The sequence below is a fragment of the Hyperolius riggenbachi genome, chromosome 9, assembly GCF_040937935.1.
Source record: "Hyperolius riggenbachi isolate aHypRig1 chromosome 9, aHypRig1.pri, whole genome shotgun sequence".
NCBI lineage: Eukaryota > Metazoa > Chordata > Amphibia > Anura > Hyperoliidae > Hyperolius > Hyperolius riggenbachi.
Genome location: NC_090654.1, coordinates 74,687,287 through 74,714,097, shown reverse-complemented (window position 1 = coordinate 74,714,097; position 26,811 = coordinate 74,687,287). Strand labels below are relative to the sequence as shown.

At 44.2% G+C, this 26,811-nt stretch overlaps 1 protein-coding gene across 2 annotated transcripts in view; it reads right to left on the bottom strand.

Moving 5' to 3' along the window:
- Window positions 1-26,811, bottom strand: part of ALDH1L1 (aldehyde dehydrogenase 1 family member L1) — a 206,773-nt gene that overhangs the window by 65,735 nt on the left and 114,227 nt on the right. For both annotated transcript variants that reach the window (XM_068253079.1, XM_068253078.1), the window contains exons 3-5: window positions 26,244-26,478; window positions 21,840-22,005; window positions 7,157-7,258 (exon numbers count right to left, since the gene is read on the bottom strand). In XM_068253079.1, coding sequence (XP_068109180.1) covers window positions 7,157-7,258; window positions 21,840-22,005; window positions 26,244-26,478 — 503 coding nt within the window. The remainder of the gene's footprint in view (window positions 1-7,156; window positions 7,259-21,839; window positions 22,006-26,243; window positions 26,479-26,811) is intronic.

Below are 26,811 nucleotides of genomic sequence, written 5' to 3'. Positions count from 1 at the left end.
TACATGATTGAAGTGTTTTCTGGCCAGGTTGGCCACATGATTGCATATATTTTCTGGGCAAATCTGCCAACATGATTGCATGTATTTTCTGGGCAAATCTGCCGACATGATTGCATGTATTTTCTGGGCAAATCTGCCGACATGATTGCATGTATTTTCTGGGCAAATCTGCCGACATGATTGCATGTATTTTCTGGGCAAATCTGCCGACATGATTGCATGTATTTTCTGGGCAAATCTGCCGACATGATTGCATGTATTTTCAGGGCAAATCTGCCGACATGATTGCATGTATTTTCTGGGCAAATCTGCCGACATGATTGCATGTATTTTCTGGGCAAATCTGCCGACATGATTGCATGTATTTTCTGGGCAAATCTGCCGACATGATGGAACGTGTTTTTTGGGCAAATCTGCCGACATGATTGAACGTGTTTTTTGGGCAAATCTGCCGACATGATTGAACGTGTTTTTTGGGCAAATCTGCCGACATGATTGAACGTGTTTTTTGGGCAAATCTGCCGACATGATTGAACTATTTTCTGGTCAAATCTGTTCACATTACGTGTATTTTCTTGAGAAAACCTGAACAATTATGTGAATTTTCTGGGGAAAGGCCCACTGTCTTTGTGTTGCACTTTTAAGGGGAACCCGAGGTGAGAATAATATTGGGCTGCAATATTTATCTCCTTTTAAGCAATACCAGCTGCCTGGCTGCTGTGCTGGTCCTCTGCATCTAATTCTTTCAACCATAGACCCTGAATAAGCATGCAGCAGGTCAGGGGTTTCTGACAATATTGTCAGAACTGACAAGATTAGCTGCATGGCTTGTTTCTGGTGTAATTCAGTTCACTACTGCAGCCAAATAGATCAGCAGGGCTGCCTATTGTTTAAAAGGAAATGAATATGGCAGCCTCCATATCACTCTTATCCCGGGTTCACTTTAAATTAGTTAGCTCTGCCCTCATCCGGTCATGGCCACGCCCATTTTTCGCCGCGGCGCGCAATGCGCGCCGCATGTTATAGCCGCACCCATTTTTTGTTAGCTATACTGGTGCCACTATACTATACTAAGGACAACTTTAGGGGGGGGGAGCGAGCCTACACCTGGCATTACCCGCCGTGTCACGTTTAGCATGCCACATTTGCTGTTTTTTGGTTTTTTTATGGGGGGGGGGGGGTGTCTTTTTAATACCCAGCACCGGGTGTCAAATGCCCTAGGTACGCCACTGCTTCTAATTACTATAAATGTGTTTGTCTATCTCCTCTCACTGTAGTTTCTGTGGAACTGTGATTTAAATTGCTTGTGTATGACTGGTTGCACTTTTTCAGCTAGGTTGTACTTTAAATATGCATCTCTGGACATCTGCTCAGAGTTGTTGCAGGTTTCTACCCCCTCCCTCCATGTATTGGGAGAGACTTGTGTTAATGCTTTTGTTTTTTCTCTTTCCTCTTCCCTGAAAAGACTGGGGGCAATGAGGAGAGTGTCAGGAAACAGAAACAAAAGAAGATCCCAGCTATATGTTGTTTGTCTGTTTGTGTATGTGTCTGTGCACAGAGAGTATCCAAATATTTTTTTTTAGAGTTAGGAATAAACCTCTTAATTTAATTGATCGTTTTTTTCTACAGTCAGAAAAGTCAAAAGCTAAATTATTGTTGGAGTCTAAGGTATGCGGACTGTGGTTATGTAAATGTGCATGTGTTGTCTTTCTTTGTCTACTATAGGAGAGGGTTTGTACATTGTCTTGAGGCAAGGCAGGTGAGATTGAATGTGTAATTGGTTTTCACCTCATATAATGAATGACCCATGCACAAAGTTGCTGGCCATTGTGATGTTTTGAATTTAGTGTTTTGCAAAGGAAACAATTTATTTCGGGTGAACCAGATGTAACATGTCTTAAAATTTGTAATTTAAAGTTGGTTATAAAAAATTAACATACGGAAAGGCATGTTCCATCTGAAGTTTTTTGTTTTTCATGTGGGTTTTTTTTTTGTCAGGTATTTTTGCATATACCTGAGAATTCAAAGCACACAACAGTTTTGCTGTCAATGGGTGAATTAGGTTTGTAAATCTTCCAGTAGGAATTAAGTTGCTGTGAATGAAATGTAATCATTTTAACTTGAGCTTGCACTCATGCCGATATGAATGTAATGTAGAGATTGTGTCCAAAATCATCTTGCTCAAATTACTAGAAGTTATGCTCATGCCAGGTTTTCTGTTCATATTGCCAAGAATAATGCAAACAATTGTGTGAATGTTTGGGTACGTGTATAATATTAATGGTGATGAGTCCCTTAAGCAAAGTGACATACTTATATTTTTTCACTTGTAATTGTGTAAAATTCTAACAAATGCTTTTACAGCAATTTCTTTGTTGGTTTCTGGTCTGTCTCTGGTTACAATCTGAGGGGTGTGGGAAACAAACCCTGGTGTTGTGCATTTGGGGAGGGTTTTGAACAGCAGACGTTGACCCCCTGTACCACCTACTGTGCACAGGGTGAGATGGGGGGCCAACTAAACCTGCAAGTGGCTGAATCACACAGCCTCATAACCCGGCCCACATCAGTGTTCTAACATGCCTGGAGAGGGTGGAGACAAATATGTCATGTAAAATACTTATTGGTTGATTTGATTGTAATTGTCTCCATATGTCTGTTTGTATTGATACTGTGCTGTATAAAGCAAGGTCAGAGAAATGTGTTTAAGTGTCAGAACTCTATAGTACTAGGATTTACAGACAGTATGATGTTAGTAAAAGAAATTTGAATAGAGAGAGTAACCTTTGTCAAAAATATTGTTACATAGCTACGCATGTGGTAAATAGGTTGCACACACCCACTAAGCTGTTTAACTTCTTATTACCATTGAGGACCTCTACATAACTGCTTTGATTGAGACTGAGCTATCAATTACTTGGCTCATGCAGTTTGACAAACCTTGAACTCTTGTCTGATTCATCTTTACTAATTTGCCTGCACAAGTGTTCTTTATTACCTGTTCACTTGGAGACCTGCCTGTGATATCACCTGATTATGGAATACTTTGGAGATCATCTGATATGATTCTCCTGCACTGATGCAGCCCTAGAAGGATGACCCTCTGCTGTAAGGATGAGCCCTTCCTGCACCTGCCCTCCTCCTGTGTTGGTGATGGCTGCTTCAAGCCTTTCTTTTGTGTCATCCTTTGGGAAGAACTCCGCCTCTGCTGTTGCAACTGTGAGGTTTCTCAACTGGGATGAGAAGTTGAGTCTGCCCTTCCCTGCCTTCTACAACCTGGCTGCAATTGCTACATCCTTGTTATAAATCTGTTTCCATTTCTTTTGTGGGTGCCCAATGCCATACAATGAAACTGCTAACAAAAAGGCACTGGGTGTAGCCACGGTGATTACACGGCCAGCTCTCAGCCGCCACTGTCTGTTTGCCCCGAGACAGTGAGAGCTTGGCAGAAAAACATCTGCATTCATCATGAGGGCTTGTGGTGATGAATTCACCGTCCTCCTTCACCCTTCAAATGAACAATATTCTACTCTGCAATAATGAACTGACATTTCCTGGACCCACTCGAGGATCATTTTTTTTCCAAAATGCATTAAGGAGTTCTAACCTTATGGGTGAGGTGTGGCTTTAGGCAACCTGTTACAGTTTACCACATTCAGTTTTCCATTAAGTTATGCAGGGCTAGATTAGGATGATATACTAGCAAAGCTAACTACTGTTAATTCATCGTGTAGTTGTGTAACCCTTTAAACTGTATATTGTATTTGTGTACCAATGACAACACTAACTCATTGATCTCTAACATACATAGAGCTGTGCATAGTATCTAAGTGATCCCGCCCTTTCCTTTAGAAAAGGTTGGGATCAAAGGTTGGGTTGAAAGGTTGTAATAATGTGCTGCTTAAATCACCCCGATATTAAAATATATACAGCACATCACAATTTCTTAAAAATGACATCATTGCTTCAACTAGTCAGCAGCACATTCCTCCAGACAGTGCTTTACAGATACATTAATAATTAACACTCTAGAAGTTCCAGGCACCTAAATACAAAACCTGTATTTCAATACCCAGTTGGTATATTACCATACAAGCCACTGTGACAGAGATCTGAAGACTCAGACCTATTCATGCATTGTTGTTAAAAAACCTGGTCTATTGAGAAATTAACACATGTAACAAAGTCTACCTCTGCCAGTTGTTTACAGAATAACAAATCCTATTGTCTCTGCTGGCTGTACCATGTCTATGCTATTGTTTCAAATATTTTCTATGTGCACTCCGGTCTAATCTGGTTTTTCCCTAACATCAGGGTGTATATAAGATTGACCTGTAAATAAAGATTTCAGATGCTGTTCCACCAATTTAAGTGTTTGTGGTTCTGTATCTCCCAGCTGGAAGAGAGGGTATTCACTTGGATTGGGGGAGAACTTTAACCTGGGTTGCAGATTATTCTGCTAAGTCATCTTGTAGCTGCCTCCGCTGAAATTGAGCTAACAGGGTACAAGCCAGTGTCTTCTTGTCAACACAGATCTACCTCCTAAGAGAACTATCTGATGTAGCTGGAAACCTGGCCACAAAGAGTTCAAGAGAAATGAGGTGGATGGGCAGTGAGAATGGCTTTATAGCTTGGGAACACCCACTCTTCTGCCAACACTATGAGTTCTGGATTGAGTCACATGAAAAGGGAATTTCTCTGAAACAGCTGCATCAAATACATAATTGCCTATTCACCTTTACTCACAATGAGGAATCTTGAGGGTCAACTAGGGCTATAAATATAACAGATACTTATTTTATTACACTTAATTTTTTAATGTTTTCAGATTGACTCTGTATGTAGCATGGATTGATGGCAGTCGTATCAAGTTGCCTACAGGGTTTTATGCGCATATAAATCGCAGATGTTCCATATCGTTTGTAGGGGAAACTGGCAGCAGATTGGAGTGTCCCAGTTTGCTTCCAGTACATGGATACAGGAAGTCCAAGTGCTGAAAAATAAATAACAAATTCCCTTGCCCCATGCACTGATAATGTCAGGGCATCAGAGTAATCTATGCAGCTCATGACAACAACACTCTTGCTATGAAAAAAAAAAAAAACAATGGGCAGCTTTTATTCACGGATTAAAGATACCCAAACATCTAGCAACTTGGCGGCACATTGACCATCTTATTCCATAATCATTATGAAATCAGATGAAAATCTGTACCGCCAAGTGCTTGCCCGATCGACGATGCGACCAATTTTGGGCCGAGCATGTCGATCTGACATGCTGCAAGATGTTGTGCCGTCGTGGTTGATCCGGTGCGTGACGGTAGCAGCGAGCGATAACCGGACGAGCAACACACCCTGGCGCTGTCCCCACTAATGTTAAATGTTCCCCGGTGCCCCATGCACTATACTTTACCTGTCCGCTGGCCCTGGGCTCCGCCACAATCCGCATACAAGCGCCCCACGTGGTTGCCGGAGCAATGTGGGCGCGTATGTGATGTCACACAATCACATGGGGCGCCACATGGGTGCGCTTGTATGTGGATTGTGGCAGAGCCCGGAGCCAGCAGGGGATGCAAACAGGTAAAGTATAGTTCACTGGAGGATGGGCATATTTAACATTAGGGGGGTCAGCAAGGCTGTGGATGCAGCGCCACAAGGCCTATTCCTAGGAGATTTCATGCTGAAATCGATCAGAGAGAGATCTGTCTCTTGGTCATCCTGCCCATATATTGTCTGATGTATGGGCTCCTTAACCCATTCAGGTTCCGTCGTTTTCACGTGAGAAATGTTCACCTCCCATTCATTAGCCTATAACTTTATCACTACTTATCACAATGAAGTGATCTATATCTTGTTTTTTCCGCCACCAATTAGGCTTTCTTTGGGGGGTACATTTTGCTAAGAGCCACTTTACTGTAAATGCATTTTAACAGGAAGAATAAGAAAAAAATGGAAAAATTCATTATTTCTCAGTTTTCAGCCATTATAGTTTTAAAATTATACATGCCTCCATAATTAAAACTCACGTATTGTATTTGCCCATATGTCCCGGTTATTACACCGTTAAAATTATGTCCCTATCACAATGTATGGCAACAATATTTTATTTGGAAATAAAGGTGCATTTTTTCCATTTTGCATCTATCACTATTAACAAGTTTAAAAAATAAATATAGAAATATTTCATCTTTACATTGATATTTAAAAAGTTTAGACCCTTAGGTTTTTTTTTTATTGTAATGTTTTTTTTTTTATAGTAAACATTTTATTTGGGTAGTTTTGGGAGGGTGGGAGGTAAACAATAGATTTATAATGTAAATGTGTGTTAATTTCTATTTTTTTTTACATTCAGTTGTAGTATTACTTTTTGGCCACAAGATGGCGGCCATGAGTTTGTTTACATGACGTCACTCTAAGCGTAACACACGCTTAGAGCGACGCATGGGGGAGGTGACAGCCAGAAAAAGCGAAGCTTCCGAGAGAAGCTGTCGCTTTTTCTGAGGGTGAGATGAATCAATGATCGGGCACCATAGCCCGATACATTGATTCCGTGGCTACCGAATCCGCGGCCGGGAGTGCGCGTGCACGCGCGCGATCGGCCGCGGGAGCGCGCGGTAGCGCGCATGGTTCCTGGATGTAGTTTCTACGTCCAGGAACCAAAATAGGTTAAAGGACTACTGTAGGGGGTCGGGGGGAAAAAAAAGAGTTCAACTTACCTTGGGCTTCTAATGGTCCCCCGCAGACATCCTGTGCCCGCGCAGCCACTCACCGATGCTCCTGTCCCGCCTCCGGTTCACTTACGGAATTTGCTACTTTTAGGTCTGAAAACCACTGCGCCTGCATGGCCGTGTCCTTGCTCCCACTGACGTCACCAGAAGTGTACAGTCTGCGCCTGCGTAGTAGGCTCCCGATGACATCAGCAGGAGCAAGAACGTGGCCACACAGGTGCAGTGGTTTTCAGAATTTAAAGTTGCAAATTCCAGAAGTGAAGTGGCGGCAGGGACCGAAGCATCGGATGTCTGTGGGGACCATTACAATACAGTAGTCCTTTAAAAGTCAGCCAGGAGTTATGTCTACAGTGATGAGAACAACCATGGGCAGGGCAGGACATGATTAATGACAAAAAATGTAAGTAATAAATTGTGAATAACGGGCCTCACCTTTGCATTTTCCTTTTTCTGCATGGGGTCATAAGTGGCGCCTTCTGCTGGCTGAGGGATTTTTGGAGCAGTTCCTTGTGCTATGAGCCTTACAGCTTCCACCTAAAATACAAACATTTTAAATGTTTAATGATGTCCAAAATATACAGAACGTAACAGCTGTATGTTGCTTAGTAAACAAAGAATAGATTGTATAGTATATACAGTAAGAACCTGTTACGTCTGTTACACGCTATGCAGAGCTGTCTGCTTTACAGCCTTTCTAAGGTCAGTTATTAAAGTCAACCTGAACTCCTTGAACAGGACAGAAGAAAAACAGAGAAATGTACCCTGTATGTATTAAGAGAGTTTAGCCAGTCTAATTCCCCTTCATCTGTGAAAAATCACCACCATAATTTGATCTCTCAGCCGTGTCAGCTCAGGAATCTTGGCAGTCCTGGCAGAGTGGCTAATTTGTAAACACAGAATGTTAACAATATGTCTGCTTCCATGAAAGCAGGGAGTAGATACACTGCAGATTTATTGCAGGATTTGTATCAACAGTAACAAAGAAATGTTTTTTCTTTAAAGGCTTGTTCACAGCGTTTTCGTTTTTTTTAAGCGCTGGCGATTTTGAAAATCGCCCTAAAGTGCTTGTGCAATGATTCCCTATGCGAATGTTCTCATATGAGCGGTTCGATTGCAATCTGCTTCCAGAAGCGCTGCCTGTACCATTTTCTGAGCGTTTTGACTCAATGGAATGTATAGGGAAATCGCTAAGGCCTCAATTCACTACGCTTATCTCCTGCCTTTAATAATGTTTCTATAGTTATCACCATGGTGACGAGGCATGTCGTATTCAGGAAACATTTTACCTCAGGCAAACCTAAAGTTAACTCTTCTGTCTTTAAGTTAACTATTCAATCCTTAAAATAACTCCAGAATTCTAGAAAGGCTGTTAATTAACTGCGTGTGAAAATAACTACAGAGGAGGTAACTTAAGGAATGGAGAGAGAAGATAACTAGCACTGTGTGGTGGTAAGTTTTCTCTTGCCTTATTATCTCCAGCATGATCTTAGTGAATTGAGGCCTTTAGTGCTTGAGAAAAAAGCTTTGTATAGCGATTTCCCCAGCGCTTTCATGAATAAATACACTGTATTTATTCATTTCCGGGTGAAAGAGATCACTTCCTGACTAAAGTCAGCGCAAGGAAAAGCGCTCAGCACTTGCGATAGCGCTTGCGATTTATAATGTGAACAGGGCCTAAAGGTTATTATGCTGTTGCGAATCTTTTACAGCAGAGAAGAACTTCTCAGGATTGCTGTAACCCGAGCAGGCTTCTACAAAGCTTTTAGAAGGCGGGTAAGAAAGAGTACAATGTGCTCAGGAGGAGCTTGGTTGACTGTCGCTAAAGATCCAGCATGCCAAATTTTAGGCGACATTGTGACGCTCCTGTATACATGCTATATTCTCGCCTGAGACGATCCGTAAAATATCAGGCAATTTAAACAAAATGAGATCTACTTACCTGGAGCTTCCTCTGGGCCCTGGAAGGCTAAGTGTCCCTTTCCGCAGCTCTGCTCCAGGCCGGTCTCCCGGGGTCTGGGCATGTGTGAGCACGCAGCTGCGCCATTAGCTGGGAGCTTTGTGTCCAGGCGCAGTACTTCTGCACTTGCACAGAAGGCTTTCAGCTATGTGAGCGTGATCACGAGCGGTACGGGCGCATGCTCGCACATGCGCAGAGGCTGTTGACCTTGCCGAGTCGGCGGCTGCTACGGAGGGGACCCTGGGGAGACTAGCCTGGAGCACAGCTAAGGGACACATAGCCTTCCAGGGGCTGGAGGAAGCCCCAGGTAAGTAAATCTCACTTTGCTTAATTTGCTTGATGTAGGGCTGGATCATCGGAGTCCTGGGTGTGTATCTACCTTTAGGCCTCTTTCCCACCAGGACGTTGCGTTTTAGGGGACGTTATAGGTCGCATAACGTGCCCCTAACTCAACGCCTGGTGGTGTTGGAGGAGGACGCTACCTAGAGCTGCGTTATGCAGCTCTTGGTGCGCCTTATGTGTCCTATGCGCTGCGGAGACCACGTGATCGGAGCACTCCGCATCACGTGGTCCCGCCAGCCAATCAGCGGCCGCTCCAGGAAGTAAACACTGCAGTGCAGTGAATATTAAGTAGCCATGTGGCTGGCGACAATAGCAGACTCTGCCCGCCTCCTCTCCGCCCCACCCCCCCCAAAAAAAACCATAACTGAGCACGTGCACACAGTCTAACGCCGCTAAAACCGCATAGAACGCATAGCATGCTGCTCTTTATTTGAATGTGCCTCCTTACAATGTAACGCAACGTGGGCACTGTGAACAGCCCATTGATTTTACATTACTGTGAGTTGGGCTGCGTTACAGGCTGCACTAACGTGCGCCTGTAACTTCTTACTGTGAAAGCAGCCTAAAGGAGCGTACATATGTGTGCAAAATTTTTAGGCAACATTGAAGGGCTCCTGTACACACACGCTAAATACTCCGCCCATGTTGTCTTAAAAAAGTAAGCAGTATTATGCTAAGAACACACTTGCAATTTCTTTTGTTTTGCAGGCTTGATCCCGTGGGTGACAAATCATGATGTGTATGAGTTTTGTACGGACGAGTAGCTAGTCTGCAGGCTAGAGACACATCTTTTGCTATAGCAAGGGGGGGGGGGGTGTTAAGATTGCAAGTGGCGGGGTAGTAATGAGAACAATGGGATCGGAGGCTGTTCGGATACAGCCTAAATATCCCGAATGCTGGATCTTTAGGCGACGTTGAGAAGCTACTGTACACACCCTAGGCGCATGGCCGATTCTGGCACGAAGTCATTATCGGCCACCTCAGCCAAGTTTAATGTAGAGTGTGTATGCAGCTTTAAAGTGAATCCGAGGTGAGAGTGATATGAAGGTTGCCCCCCCCGACACACACACACACCAACAGAAAGCATTGCTAGGCTACAGGCTAGAGACCTATCTCTACAGAACCAGCACTGCAATGTGGCTCAATGTATCAAGTTCCCATTCCCATGCCTGGTACTTGTGCATGAGGCTTTAGAGATAGTAACATATATACGGTATACAGATATATATATATATATATATATATATATATATATATATATATATATATAGTGGTGTGAAAAACTATTTGCCCCCTTCCTGATTTCTTATTCTTTTGCATGTTTATCACACTTAAATATTTCAGCTCATCAAAAACCGTTAACTATTAGTCAAAGATAACATAGTTGAACACAAAATGCAGTTTTAAATGATGTTTTTTATTATTTAGTGAGAAAAAAACCTCAAAACCTACATGGCCCTGTGTGAAAAAGTGATTGCCCCCTGAACCTAATAACTGGTTGGGCCACCCTTAGCAGCAATAACTGCAATCAAGCGTTTGCGATAACTTGCAACGAGTCTTTTACAGCGCTCTGGAGGAATTTTGGCCCACTCATCTTTGCAGAATTGTTGTAATTTATTACAGCTTTATTTGAGGGTTTTCTAGCATGAACCGCCTTTTTAATGTCATGCCACAACATCTCAATAGGATTCAGGTCAGGATTTTGACTAGGCCTCTCCAAAGTATTCATTTTGTTTTTCTTCAGCCATTCAGAGGTGAATTTGCTGGTGTGTTTTGGGTCATTGTCCTGCTGCAGCACCCAAGATCGCTTCAGCTTGAGTTGACGACCAGATGGCCGGACATTCTCCTTCAGGATTTTTTGGCAGACAGTAGAATTCATGGTTCCATCTATCACAGCATGCCTTCCAGGTCCTGAAGCAGCAAAACAACCCCAGACCATCACACTACCACCACCATATTTTACTGTTGGTATGATGTTCTTCTGCTGAAATGCTGTGTTACTTCTACGCCAGATGTAACGGGACACGCACCTTCCAAAAAGTTCAACTTTTGTCTCGTCGGTCCACAAGGTATTTTCCCAAAAGTCTTGGCAATCATTGAGATGTTTTTTTAGCAAAATTGAGACGAGCCTTAATGTTCTTTTTGCTTAAAAGTGGTTTGCGCCTTGGATATCTTCCATGCAGGCCGTTTTTGCCCAGTCTCTTTCTTATGGTGGAGTCGTGAACACTGACCTTAATTGAGGCAAGTGAGGCCTGCAGTTCTTTAGATGTTGTCCTGGGGTCTTTTGTGGCCTTTCGGATGAGTTTTCTCTGCGCTCTTGGGGTAATTTTGGTCGGCCGGCCACTCCTGGGAAGGTTCATCACTGTTCCATGTTTTTGCCATTTGTGGATAATGGCTCTCACTGTGGTTCGCTGGAGTCCCAAAGCTTTAGAAATGGCTTTATAACCTTTACCAGACTGATAGATCTTAATTACAGTACTTTTGTTCTCATTTGTTCCTGAATTTCTTTGGATCTTGGCATGATGTCTAGCTTTTGAGGTGCTTTTGGTCTACTTCTCTGTGTCAGATAGCTCCTATTTAAGTGATTTCTTGATTGAAACAAGTGTGGCAGTAATCAGGCCTGGGGGTGACTACAGAACTTGAACTCAGGTGTAATAAACCACCTTTAAGTTATTTTTTAACAAGGGGGGGGCAATCACTTTTTCACACAGGGCCATGCAGGTTTGGAGTTTTTTTTTCTCACTAAATAATAAAAAACATCATTTAAAACTGCATTTTGTGTTCAATTATGTTATCTTTGACTAATAGTTAACGGTTTTTGATGAGCAGAAACATTTAAGTGTGACAAACATGCAAAAGAATAAGAAATCAGGAAGGGGGCAAATAGTTTTTCACACCACTGTATATATATATATATATATATATATATATATATATATATATATATATATATATATATATATATATATAAACAATTAGCTTGTGATCAGTACAAAATTCCAACTTTTCACTGTATTATTTCACTGGGTTAAAAAGTCCATTTGCTGAGTATGCTGTGTTATCCAATGCATGCAACTGATAGCATTTCTGCATTCTCTTCTCATCTCCATGGAATGTAGGCATACAATAGCAGATCTCCATGGAATGTAGGCATACAATAGCGGACTTGCGGTAGATCAGATAAATGACTGGTATCTACCTGATATTGGCCGTTTACCTGCTGTATCACTTTGCACCAGTAGAAATTAGATATGATTTCAGCAGAAACATCATCTAAGGTGCCCATACAGTATTAAGGTGGCCATACACTTATAGATTTGCAGCAGATTCCACCATCAGATAGATTTCTGTCAGATGCCAGTCAAGTCGAATCTGACAGGAATCTGATGTGTGCCACACGCTAGGATCAGATTTCCAATAGATTTCAGAATGGAATTTATTGGAAATCAATCTAAATGCATTATTGGACCATTAGATCCAATGCAACTCTATGAGCCATCGATCTGCTGCCAGCAGATCGATGGCCCATAGAGATTGACGGTCTAATCAATGTTTTCTAACAGGTCCGATCTGATTTCCGATCGTTTTTCTTATCGATCTTGTATAGCAGTGATCAGAAAATCGATCAGATAAAAAAACGGCAATCAAATTGGACCTGTCGGAAATTATCGGTTCAACCGTCAATCTGACGGAAAATTGTGTCGTGTGTATCAGGCATAACAGATCAATGCAGCAATGTGGCTGTTGGAACATAATTTAAATTGATTTTAGCTGGAAACTATGCTGGAAAGATATTGCTCATTAGGACTAGGTCGGGGTAACGTTGTTCGATTTCCGGGTGTCTGATGGACCCTCTGCCCATCTCCCCCCTTGTGTAAAGTGAGTCTGAAGAGTTAAAAAAATTACTCTTTACACTTACACTTTTTACTTGACATTTATGTTAAGCAATATGTGCAAAGCTAAAACACTGCATTCCCGCAGCAGAGCAATGTAATTAAACCCCCCAAATCCCCGGTGCAAAATTCCACGACTTTCCAGGCTTTGTGCAGTACCTCTGCCTCCAGTCAATCTCCTCTGATCGCCGCCTCTCTCCGCCCCTCTCAGTGAAAGAAGACTGAGAGGGGCAGGAGGCAGAGATCAGCAGAGATTGACGCGAGTAGAGGCAGAGCTACTGCCCAAAGCTCTGCCTCTACCAGGAAGGAGCTGTAACGATTGGTGTCAGCAAGAGGCACAAATATCTGATTAAGTGGTGATATACAGAATCACCACTAATGCAGATATGTTAGAGTGAAATAGTAAGTATCTTCCTGATGGTAAATCAGCGGAAGGCTCACTAACACGGTAAGTGCCTGAAATGATCTACTCAGACCAGTGTCACACCCCGAACCTTGATTATTGGGGATCCGCAGTATCGCCAATAATACAAGGATAGACCCGATTATATAGCAATCTGCGGAATTGCTAATAATGCGGGTAGATGTAAAGCAGTGGACACACGAACAACATGAAAATATACAAAGCAGTAAATATTCACAAAGTTGTGGAAATATCCACCACACGGCAATTCCTCAGAGGTGTGGTTACCTCTGAATGGGAACCCCGTGTGTGAGATCCCCCAAAGTGGCAGTGGAGGAATCTCAGCCTCTGGCAGTAACGGTCTGCTAGGGCCGGCGTCTCAGGGAGGCAAGCCTCAGATAATAACCCAACAGTAGGAGACGTTCCACTGAAGGGAGCAAGGTCAGACAGAAAGAGGTTCGGCAACAGTACAGGCGGCAACAGTACAGAGACGTGAGACGAGAGAATAGTCAGGAACCAAGCCAATAGTCGTTAACGGTACGGGCTGGCAGAGTACAGAATCAGGAAGCAGAAGAGAAGTCAAGACAGGCACAGAATCATACACAGAGAATCAATAACAATAATAATAATCTCCTAGTCTAGGTGTGAAGTCCTTGGTTTCAACACCTGGGATCTAGTCTAAGGTCTGAGTGCTGACACAGGGTATCGCAAACACAGACAAAGTGTGACTGAAAAGCACTTCCTTATATACTGCCTGGGAGAGAAGTCTCCACCCCAGGCAGCAACCAATCAGAGCAGGCTAAAATGTCAGCTGACCTCCAGGTCAGCTGACACGCTTTCTAAGAGTATAAAGGCGTGTCTGGTGTGCGGCCGCACCCCCTAGAGGCAAGATGGCAGAACCCTGGTGAACAGCATGTTGGTGAGTTTGGAGCAGAGTGCTCGGACGGGTGTGCGCAGCGGATGCGGACGAATTTCCGCATCCCGCGTTGGAAGGTCCGCTTGCCGGACTGGATGCGACCATATTTCCGCAATCCATCCGGCGTTGCAGATTTTTCGTTACAGTACCCCTCCCTCTAGGCGTGGACTCCGGACACGTCCCACCTGGCCTGTCAGGATGGAGCTCATGGAACCGTCTCCTAAGTTTATCAGCATGTAAATCACCTGCTTTGACCCAGGATCTTTCCTCTAGACCGTACCCTCTCCAATGCACCAAATACTGCACTGAACCCTGAACTCGTCTGGAGTCCAAGATCTCCTCAACCTCCCATTCAGGCTCACCATCAACCATGACAGGGTGAGGAGGGGGGGAATCCACCTGAACAGCTGGTTTCAGGAGTGACACATGAAAGGCTTTCCCCACCTTTAGAGACTGCGGTAACCTGACTCTGTAAGTAACACGATTAACCCTTTCGGAAATTGGATATGGTCCAATATACCTGGGCCCCAGTTTCGCGGATGGCTGCCTCAGAGCTATATGACGAGTTGATATCCAAACTCTGTCTCCTGGTTTAAACTCCCACTCCGCAGACCGTCTCTTATCTGCCTGCCTCTTCTGTATGATGAAAGCCTTTTTTAAATTTTCTCCGACATTAGCCCAAATCCTCTTGAAAGATTCCTGCCACTCCTCCAGGACAGGGAATGGAGAGGTCGACACTGGCAAAGGAGAAAATTTGGGAGATTTCCCATTGACAATTTGAAAAGGCGCATAACCAGAGGACTCATTCCTGAGATTGTTATGTGCGAACTCAGCAAATGGTAGAAACTCCGCCCACTGGTGTTGGGCATCCGCCACATAACATCTCAGGAACTGTTCCAAAGATTGATTGGTCCTCTCTGTCTGGCCGTTGGTCTGTGGATGGTAACCTGATGAAAAGGACAACGACATACCCATCCCCTTACAGAAGGCCCGCCAGAACCTAGAGACAAACTGGACCCCTCTGTCTGAGACAACATTCTCTGGAATGCCGTGTAATTTAAAGATATTTTGAATAAAAAGATCTGCTAATTTTTGAGCAGTAGGGAAACCACTCAAAGGCACAAAGTGGGCCATCTTACTGAATCTGTCTGTGACCACCCATATGACAGTCTTTCCATTGGAATCTGGAAGTTCTCCCACGAAGTCCATGGAAATATGTGTCCATGGCTCCTGAGGGGAGGGCAGAGACTGCAAAGTTCCAACTGGAGCCAGTCGGGAGGGTTTGCTCCTGGCACAGACGGTACAGGTCTTAACAAATTCCTTGCAATCTTGTTGTAGAGATGGCCACCAGACAGATCTACACAACAATTCTTGGGTTCGGGTAATGCCAGGGTGTCCAGCATTCTTGTGTCCATGAAACAACTGCAGCACTTTGGGACGTAAAGTACAAGGGACATAAAGAACCCCTCTTGGTTTCCCTTCTGGCACTTCTAATTGAAAAGGACTTAAGAGGCTAGGAAGGTCTTCAACTATCTCAGTGGCTGCCAGGATGATCTCTTTCGACAGAATACTTTCTGAGGAAGGAGATGGAGCAGTTTCAGGTTCAAAACAACGAGAAAGGGCGTCCGCTTTAACGTTCTTACTCCCTGGTGTGAATGTAATTATAAAATTAAAACGGCAGAAAAAGAGAGCCCATCTAGCCTGTCTGGGGGTGAGTCTTTTAGCTTTTTCAATGTACTGTAAATTTTTATGATCCGTGTACACAGTAATTACATGCTCCGCCCCCTCTAACCAGTGGCGCCACTCCTCAAAAGCAAGCTTGATGGCTAATAATTCCCTGTTTCCAACATCATAATTTCTCTGGGCAGGAGAGAATTTTCTGGAAAAAAAAGCACAGGGATGAAGCTTGCCCTGAAGTCCTGAACGTTGAGACAATACTGCTCCTACTCCAACCTCCGAGGCATCCACCTCCACTATAAATGGGTAAGCAACATCTACATGACGTAATATGGGAGCAGAACAGAATGCCTCTTTCAGAGAGGAAAATGCCCCAACTGCTTCTTCTGACCAATGAGTGGCATCAGCCCCTTTTTTTGTCAAATTAGTAAGCGGAGACACCACCGAAGAGAACCCCTTGATAAATTTTCTATAATAATTTGCGAATCCCAAGAATCTCTGTAGTGCTTTAAGCCCAGATGGTTGTGGCCAATCCCTTACAGCAGAGACCTTTTTGGGATCCATGGACAACCCTGATGTAGAGATAATGTAACCAAGAAAGGCAATCTCCTTTACCTCAAAAACACATTTCTCTAATTTCGCAAACAATTGATTCTCCCTGAGTCTTTGTAACACATACTTCACATGTTGGCGGTGTTCCGTGATATTTTTAGAAAATATTAAGATATCATCTAAGTAGACGATTACAAAGCGACCCAGTACCTCCCTAAAAATCTCGTTGACGAACTCCTGAAAAACTGCAGGAGCGTTACACAACCCAAAGGGCATCACCAAGTATTCGTAATGCCCCTTGGGAGTGTTGAATGCCGTCTTCCATTCATCTTCCTCCCTGATACGGATCAAATTGTAGGCCCCCCTTAGATCCAACTTAGTGAAAACAGAAGCCCCGGGAACCTGTGTAAATAAATCGTCGATTAGCGGTAGTGGATACCGATTCTTAATCGTGATCTTATTTAGACCCCTGTAGTCAATACAGGGGCGCAAACCACCATCTTTTTTCTGAACGAAAAAGAATCCCGCTCCTGCAGGAGATCTTGAAGGGCGGATGAAACCCTTCTGCAAATTCTCCTGAATGTACTCGTCCATGGCCAATTTTTCCGGGGACGAGAGGTTGTATAGGTGGCCCCTGGGTGGCATGGTTCCTGGTTTCAAATCTATTGGGCAATCAAAAGGTCTATGGGGGGGTAATTGATCTGCTGCCCTAGGACAAAAGACATCAGCATATTCCTGATATTGTGGAGGTACTCCTTCCACTTGAATCTTAGTAGAACACAAAACTACATTCTGTAAACAATGTTGTGTACAATAAGGCGACCAAGTAGTCAACTGCCCATTCCCCCAATCAAACTGAGGAGAATGTAATCGTAACCAGGGCAACCCTAGTATCACCGTAGAGGTAGACATCTTTAAAACGAAAAACTGTATGACCTCCCTGTGCAGAGCTCCCACTTGCAGCGAGAGGGGAGGTGTCTGACACAGTGGGGACTTTCCTTGCAAAGGAGTGTCATCAATCGCTGTAACATATAAATGTCTTCCTACCGGAAGTACAGGGATATTTAAACTTAAAGCAAAGCTTAAATCTAAAAAGTTAGCTGTTGACCCGGAATCTACAAATGCTGAGGTAGGAAAGTTCTTCCCTTCCCAATTTAGGGAACAGGGCAATAAAAATTTTTCTTGTTTTGGAGGTAAAACAATTCCGCTTAGGGTGGTACCCCCTACCACACCTAAGCCGAGGAGTTTCCCGACTTCCTACCACAGTTTTGTGCAATGTGGCCCTTTTCCCCGCAGTACATGCAAAGACCCTCTCTGCGTCTTCTTGACCTTTCCGCCTCCGTGAGGCGCCCGTGGCCTAACTGCATCGGCTCCTCAGTCTCAACTGCTGCCGAGCTACTGGCCCCAGAAGTCCTAGAGTACATGGGGTACCTGCCCTTCTTGTTGTACCTCAGACGCCTATCTATTTTAATAGACAGCGTAATAGCCTCATCTAGATCTTTGGGTTCCGGATGACTAACCATCACGTCAGTTACTGCTTCTGACAACCCATCTAGGTATCTATCCAAGAGTGCATATCGCTCCCATCTAGAGGACACAGCCCACTTCCTAAACTCTGACGCATACTCCTCAGCAGTACTGCGTCCTTGTCTAAGGTTTTTGAGCTTACGTTCGGCCGTGGCGGCACTATCTGGATCATCGTAGATGACCGCCATGGCCTTAAAAAACTCCTGGACAGAAGACAGAGCAGGATGCTCATCAGGTAAGCCATAAGCCCACGTCTGGGAATCTGCATGCAATAGAGTCTTGATAAGAGTGACCTTCTGAGCCTCGGTTCCCGAGGACACAGGTTTCATCTCAAAGTAAGACAGCACTCTGTGACGGAAATTCTGGAAATCTGACCTTGTGCCTGAAAATTTCTCAGGAATGTTCATTTTAGGCTCGCTAAGAGCCGGGGGAGGTAGAACGTTAAGTGGTGATTGCAACCTTTGGACAGTCTCATTTAACTGAGTAATCTGAGCCTGCTGTGCAGTTACAGTAATCTTCAGCTGTTCTAACTCTGCCCTTACAGTCTGAAGCTGGTTTATCACCCCCTCCATCTTACTTCTTTATGGTCTGTGTTTCTGTAACGATTGGTGTCAGCAAGAGGCACAAATATCTGATTAAGTGGTGATATACAGAATCACCACTAATGCAGATATGTTAGAGTGAAATAGTAAGTATCTTCCTGATGGTAAATCAGCGGAAGGCTCACTAACACGGTAAGTGCCTGAAATGATCTACTCAGACCAGTGTCACACCCCGAACCTTGATTATTGGGGATCCGCAGTATCGCCAATAATACAAGGATAGACCCGATTATATAGCAATCTGCGGAATTGCTAATAATGCGGGTAGATGTAAAGCAGTGGACACACGAACAACATGAAAATATACAAAGCAGTAAATATTCACAAAGTTGTGGAAATATCCACCACACGGCAATTCCTCAGAGGTGTGGTTACCTCTGAATGGGAACCCCGTGTGTGAGATCCCCCAAAGTGGCAGTGGAGGAATCTCAGCCTCTGGCAGTAACGGTCTGCTAGGGCCGGCGTCTCAGGGAGGCAAGCCTCAGATAATAACCCAACAGTAGGAGACGTTCCACTGAAGGGAGCAAGGTCAGACAGAAAGAGGTTCGGCAACAGTACAGGCGGCAACAGTACAGAGACGTGAGACGAGAGAATAGTCAGGAACCAAGCCAATAGTCGTTAACGGTACGGGCTGGCAGAGTACAGAATCAGGAAGCAGAAGAGAAGTCAAGACAGGCACAGAATCATACACAGAGAATCAATAACAATAATAATAATCTCCTAGTCTAGGTGTGAAGTCCTTGGTTTCAACACCTGGGATCTAGTCTAAGGTCTGAGTGCTGACACAGGGTATCGCAAACACAGACAAAGTGTGACTGAAAAGCACTTCCTTATATACTGCCTGGGAGAGAAGTCTCCACCCCAGGCAGCAACCAATCAGAGCAGGCTAAAATGTCAGCTGACCTCCAGGTCAGCTGACACGCTTTCTAAGAGTATAAAGGCGTGTCTGGTGTGCGGCCGCACCCCCTAGAGGCAAGATGGCAGAACCCTGGTGAACAGCATGTTGGTGAGTTTGGAGCAGAGTGCTCGGACGGGTGTGCGCAGCGGATGCGGACGAATTTCCGCATCCCGCGTTGGAAGGTCCGCTTGCCGGACTGGATGCGACCATATTTCCGCAATCCATCCGGCGTTGCAGATTTTTCGTTACAGGAGCCCCGAATTTTCCACGGGGATTTGGGGAGTTTAATTACATCGTTCTGCTGCGGGAAAGTGCTGTTTTAGCTCTGCACATATTGCAATGTCAAGTAAAAAGAGGTTTTTTTTTCAGGCTTCAGACTCTCTTTAATTAAAAAAAAAAAATACAGCCTGCAGCAGGGATCAGAGCCCACCAACACAAAACTCTGTTGGTGGGCAGAAAAGGGGCAGAGATTCATTTGGCTGCTAAGTTGTATGGCCCTGCAGCACACTGTTAAAGTTGCAGTGTGCTGAATTGTAAAAAATAGCCTGGTCAGTCGGGGGGTTTAAGCCTGTGGTCCTGAACTGGTTAAATCAAATGTTGATTGGGAATATTCTTGTTTTGAATTAATTTTTCTTAGATTTGATGAGTAGATGGAAATTAGGGGCATGGTCGGTAAACACGAATTACGCAAGTAGCCTTACACGTGATACCGTGGCAACGTGCATATTACCTGGGTAAAGTCGGTTGCACTGATTATGCGTTATGTAACTGGCGTACGTACCAGTAAAATTGCTATGTGCTGCTTGTGAAGATACTTTTACTGGTGTTTGCTAAATACGCCCCTTAACCCCCTTGGTGTTATGATTCTTTCCGGATTTTAGGGTCTAAAAGCGCTGCAATATTTTTGCACCCTTTCAGACCCTAAAACCTGGAAAAAAATCATGCTGCTAGGGAGATCTGCAGAAGTTCCAGTAACCACTCACCTCCCTGGCTACAGCGCTGCAGTTATGCCTCCATCCTCCGGGTGAGGCTGCAACTCTAAAGCGAAATTGCCGGTTGTCCTCATGACGACAGCCGGCGATCTCACCAGCAGGAAGCAGAGCCCCGGAGGAGAGGAAGAAGAATGCCAGCTGACGTCGGGATCCCCAGGAGGCATGAAGAAGAGCGCATTGCTCTGCATACAGCCTCCGGGGTCTACTCCGAGCAGAGGTTGGGATCACCGCTCTAAGCTGCGGTTTTCCGCCCCGACCCTAGCTTGGGATAACCGCCAAGGAGGTTAATATCTAGTCCAGGGGTGGGCAACTTATTAACTTGTAGACCACAAAAGAATGTTACATTTGACACAAAAGCTAGACTAGTGCAGGTAGCCAATGTTCCCTCCCATACTGGAAGGCAAATGTGCCCCTAGTCTTAGTTCATGCCCCAGTTCAATTAGCCGATGAGCTTTTCACCCCCCAGTATAGGTGGCAGATGTGCCCCCAGTATTAGGCAGTCTCCCCCACCCCAGTATAGGTAGCCAGATGTGCCTCCAGTATTAGCAGCCCCCTCTGCAGCATAGGTAGCCAGGTATGCTGCAGTATTAGGCAGCACCCTACCCATCTTAGGAAGCCAGGTGTGTCTCAGTATTAGGCAGCCCCCCTCCCCCAGTATAGGTAGCCAGGTTTGATACCCCCCTCCCAAGTTTGCCCCCAGTATTAGCAGCCCCCTCCCCAGCTTAGGTAACCATGTGAGCTCCAGAATTTGGCTGCCCGTCCCATTATAGGTAGCCATGTGAGTCCCAATATTAGCCAGCCCCTCCAGTTTAGGTAATCAGGTTTACACCAGTATTAGGCAGCCCTCTCTCCAGCTAGCACAACAAAGGTAAAGAGGCACCCTGTAGAGTTACAACTAAGTTAAAACCAGCATAAAATCAAAAAGATAAGAGGTGGCTTGCCTCTCAGATGACACAATCAATTTGGTAAGGAAAAAAAATAGTTTATTTTGCACATGCAATACATTTTGTGGGTACATGCCCACTTCATGGGTACATGCCCAGTAACAGTGCTGCAAAGTATTAGCCTTTAAAGCTCGGAACCCCTCCTTTTTTTCTCAGGCTGTTCATCACCCACCTCTTCATCAATGACCCTCTCCAGATAGGTAGACAGAAGAGGGAGGGAGGCACTAAATCCAGCCCTGCATTGGGGGCCAAATTAAAAGTTAAATGGACAAGGCACAGCTCATGCCCAACCCTGGACAAATCTTTAATGTTGTAATCAAGGGTATGTCTACATTATAACCTCCAGTAGTTAGATCTGCATACATGTAAAAACTCCAGCAGTAAGCACTCCATAATAAAGTTATATGCTTACCATGCCTTTAACTCCCTCTGGGAAGAGGAAACGGTTGTATAACGTGTTTACTGTATCATCTGGTAGAACATCACACTCTCGCTGAAGAAGAATGTCTCCAGTGTCCAGGCCATCATCAGCCCAGAATATGGTGAAGCCCCCAATCTTGTCACCCTGCATCAGAGTCCTGCAAAGAGGAAGATGGTCCATATCAATGACAAACTTTTACTGTATCAGAAACACATTAAATCTGCATGCTATATAATAAAATTTCCTACTGTATATAATAAAATCCCTGTCGTTGCGTCCACCTGTGTCACTGTGTCCATGTCAGCTTTGTGTTGCGCATGTGTAACCCGATTTATCCTTGTGTTCTGTCCCGGCTGAGAGGGATCCACCAGACACTGACTCAAATGTGAATCCCAAGAATTTATTTGTGACCTAACAATGGTCAACTGGTTTATATATAACCACAGGAGTAGCGCTCGAGCCTAATTGTCCTTGCTACCACCAGTGACAACGATGAGAAGACTGTCCAATAATCTCTCTCACTCTTCACACTTATAGGCGATAAACTTTCCAATTGGCCAACATAGCAAATGCAAAAAAAGAGAAATAAATCCAATAGCGTTACTCTGTCAGCAGGATAAAACACCACCACCTTCACTCGTGCTTCAATGCGATTTACTCTTAGCACCCACTGTGAGCTGGACACCCCCACACTGCCCGCACTCATCCAGCTGCCCTCCTATAATATCAGGAGGTGGGACGTAATCACTTTGTGGGGATAATGCATCCAGTGGCGATTTCAAATCACAAGCTTCTGTCACTACAAAGTAAAACATAGCCTCCATAGCGTAAAACCGTATATATTTAATAAAAAATAAGTTAAAATTTTGCACTCATAAATGAGCCATCACAAAGCGAATGTAACAGAGCGTATCATCCCGGGTAGCCGCTCGTGTCAATACCGCCTTGAGCTCTCGCATTTCCCACTGCTCCGTCTCTGTCTCTCGTCCTTAGGCTGGTCACGTCCGGCACAGCTCCGCCCTATGCATTTCGTCAACAAACGGACTCATCAGGGGCTGACGTCGGACGTAAGACCAGCGTTACTTGAACATCTCCTCTCCGCCCCTCCTTCCCAGATTGGTCCGCACCGCTCAGGCACAGTTGCCTAGCAGCCAAATACACATTAACTTCGGAACCCTCCGTGTCAATCTCATTCGCAGCTTTCAGCGATAATGACACCAGCGGTCACTTACATCTATTCACAGTTTAAAACCCTCCCGCTTTATTATTATATATAAACAACACATCCCCATTTTAAAAAGTTGAATGAAAAGAATTCCACGAGAATTTAAAGGCACCCCTACCACATATGCTCAGATTAATCATTTATTAGAAAGTAATTTATATCCAGTTCCACATTCAAACCTAGAGGGACCATTGCATCAAGATCAAATATCCATCGCGTCTCTTTCTTTGAGATTTCCCTCACTTTACTACAACCCCTCCAAGATGGTACTAACTTCTCCACTCCACAAAAATACATACATAATGGGTCAGATGAATGTTTTTGCTTGACATTTAACTACACGCTATGCTGTTCAAAACCTTTTTTAATATTCTTAATATGTTACCTTATTCTTTCCTTTAGCATTCTTGTTGTGCGGCCTACATACTGCAGGCAGCAATCACACCAGATGACATATACAACCCCAGTAGATGAACATGTAATTAAAAAAAATATTTTAAATTCCCCATTATTCGACTGTGACTGGATACTTACCTTTCTTTTGCCACTTGCTTCTTTACATCCTTTGCACCCTCTGCAGGGAAAGAAACCTGGAGTTTGCCACCCTACATATTGGTTCCCTTCCCAGGTGGTGCAACACTACTTTTATAGATAAACTTGGGTGTTTCTGGAATATTGTCCTGTAAAATATGATCCCCCTGTAAAATACCCTTTCTCAAGAAATCGTTTTTTTAAGGATATCAGATTGTTGGTAGTAATCCTCAATATTCGTGCATTTCCTAAACACTCGTGTGAACTGACCTTTTGGGACTCCCCACTGGGGGTGGTGACAACTTGTAGTTTCAATAAAGCCATTCCTGTCAGTTGGCTTAAAAAAACATTTTGTAGTGAATCCTTTATTTGTTCTAAGGATCTCTAGGTCTAATAAGTGTATACTCACCACATTCCATTCAGCAACCAGTTGGATATTGGGCCTCAGACCATTAATTTCCTCAATAAACTTTTGAAAACCCTCCTCATCTCCTTCCCAGAGGATGAGGAGGTCATCTATAAACCTTCTCCACATTTTAATATGTGTACCCCCAATCCTAATAGCCTCCTCCCATATTGCCATATATAGATTAGCCAAATTTTGGGCGACGGACACCCCCATCGCACAACCAAATACTTGTTTGAAATATTTCCCCTTATGCCAAAAGTAATTGTTCTTGGTTCCACAGTGCTAACTTTAAAGCAAATTTTAGCCAAACATGCTAATTTTACATTACACCTGTTAAATACATTTTCACATTACACTTTCCTTTCTTAAAGGGCTACACATGCACAGCCTCCACACATGCAGTAAAGCCAGCACAGAGGTTGCCATGGCTGCTCATTGCCAGACCGGGCAGAGGGGGGCAGTCCAGAACCCAGGAGAGAGCGGGCAACATAATACAAATTCTAGGTTGTTTTAATTAAAATCACGCCCCAGTTATATCAGTTTGGGCAATTAAAGGGGCCATGATGAGATAAGTATGTGGATATACAGACCCAATCCTACATAGAGCTACGCTGTGTTCCTTTATTCTTTTTTTCTCACTATTCGAATCTTCTATACAATCCAAAACTGGATCGAAAGATTGCATTGGGCGAAAAAATTGTACCGTTAATGGGCACCTTTAAAGTTGGGATGTAGCATATACTCTAGAGTTCTTTCAAAATATACTCTAGAGTGCTTTCAAAGATGCACACTACTATGCTTAATGAGAAAATTAAGGTAAATTTATTTGATAGGACCGACCACTTTGAAAGAATCTGGCCCCCCTGGATACAGAATGCTACCACACCGGGAATTAGAAGCTTATTAGAATCCTTCTAAATATAAGAATGAACTACAATAAAATAAAAAGAGGGAGAATGTGAATTTAACCCTTAAGTTGATTACATTGTACCTAACCGTTAGGGTGTGCGGTCACCGCTTTTCCACACAAGCTTCATAAGCCCTACTGTGCTGACATTCTGATACACAGATAACCACCGATCGTTGTTAGTTTTTATAGTTTAGTAGTCTAGTTAGTTCAGTTCCTTGATTGCATAAGCTATAAGCACCTAGCTGAAAGTATAAAACGAAGAAACCGAGAGCCCGGTATGGTGTAGTATGTATTGGAACCAGGAGAATAATTGAAAAGTAAGTATTATACTCACAAACATGGGTTACCGCATAGGCAACCACTGTATAGGCAGGTGGGGAGATTAGACCTGTCCCCACTCAGGATTAAGATGTCGCTCTCTGTAGAAGGAAAAGAGGGTGTATCACCCTTCCACCAGGGTGGAATTGTTGATCATAAGCTGTGCAGAGGCGCCAAAAGGATAAAAGTATGCTAAAAAGTTTAAAATATTCGGGTGGCGGTGGTGGACCGGTCACTCCAAAAAGGACACAAAATTGTCACTTGAGGAAAAGACAATTTAATTAAATACTCCACGAACAATTCGCAACGCGTTTCACGGGCACAATCCCGCTTCATCAGGCAATAAACATACGAGTATCACGGCTAGACGTCCAATACATGCTTGGCACCCATCTGGGGGGATGCCGCTGCGCAGTGGCTATCATGTAGCGAGCCCAGGGCTCGCTACATGATTTAAAAAATAAAAAAAATTTAAAAAAAGTGCTGCGCCCCTTCCTGGGCGATGCAATTGTATCGCCCAGAGGGTTAAAGACCTGTGAGGTTTGCAATGCAGTATTTTGTATACTTACCTTGGGAAGGGGAAGGCTCTGGATCATAAAAAGGCTTTCCCCGTTCCCCTCAGGCAGCAACGATACCCCCGCAGTAGCAAAGTGCTAGCTGCGTGTAACAAAAAAAAATTATGCAAATCGGCCCACCAGGGCCTGAGAAATCCTCCTGCGCAATATACCCCGAGCTCAGCTCGGGATTATCGCCCAGGAGGTTAAGGTGCTTATACACTTTCAATTACTGTCGCCCGCAAGCACTAGATCTCTTGGAGGACAATCTGGGAGTAAGAACTGTACAGGTACATCACTAGTCAACAGGCTGGCAACTTGACTTGTTGCCACAGAGGGATGGAGCAGGAATGGAGAAGGGACTAAGGTGGGGCGCACTATCAGGCTGGACAAAGAGTTGAAAGTAGACAGACCATTACTGATGTGATTGCCTTGTCCACACTCTTACCAGTTAATTGCAGAGGCCCCCCGATGCCTAGGCAGGATGGATGGATGGTAGATGATGGAACCATTTTTTGGGGCATCAATAACTTCCATAGGGATGAACTGGGAACAAAAAGGTAGGACATTCAGCTCGGCCTCCAGTGACTTGTACTTTTCCACCACTTCTGGGATGGCCTGACCTTTCACTCTCCAGCGAGAGAACTTAAACACAGGGACGCCATCATTCTCAGCCTCAGCTCCTGTAGGCACACAGAGTTGTACATCATTTAGAGGGATTGACCATCATATCAGGATCTAATATTACAAATACTCTATAAAGTACTTAATGATACCTTAGCGCTAAATATATTTAAAAACGGACCCCTACTATTTGTGCGGGGAGGTGTGCAGATTCTTACCGACCTTCCTTGCCCTGGCGTCATCCTCCGCTTACGGAAATTGGCCCTGTGTCCACCCCGCATGTGTTTATAGAGAGCAGCCTGTCTAAATGTCCCTTCTCAGCAAAGTAAGCCAGTGTAATGTGAGCTCCCAGCTATCTGCAGTTGAGTTGAGAGCGAATATGTAAACACAGG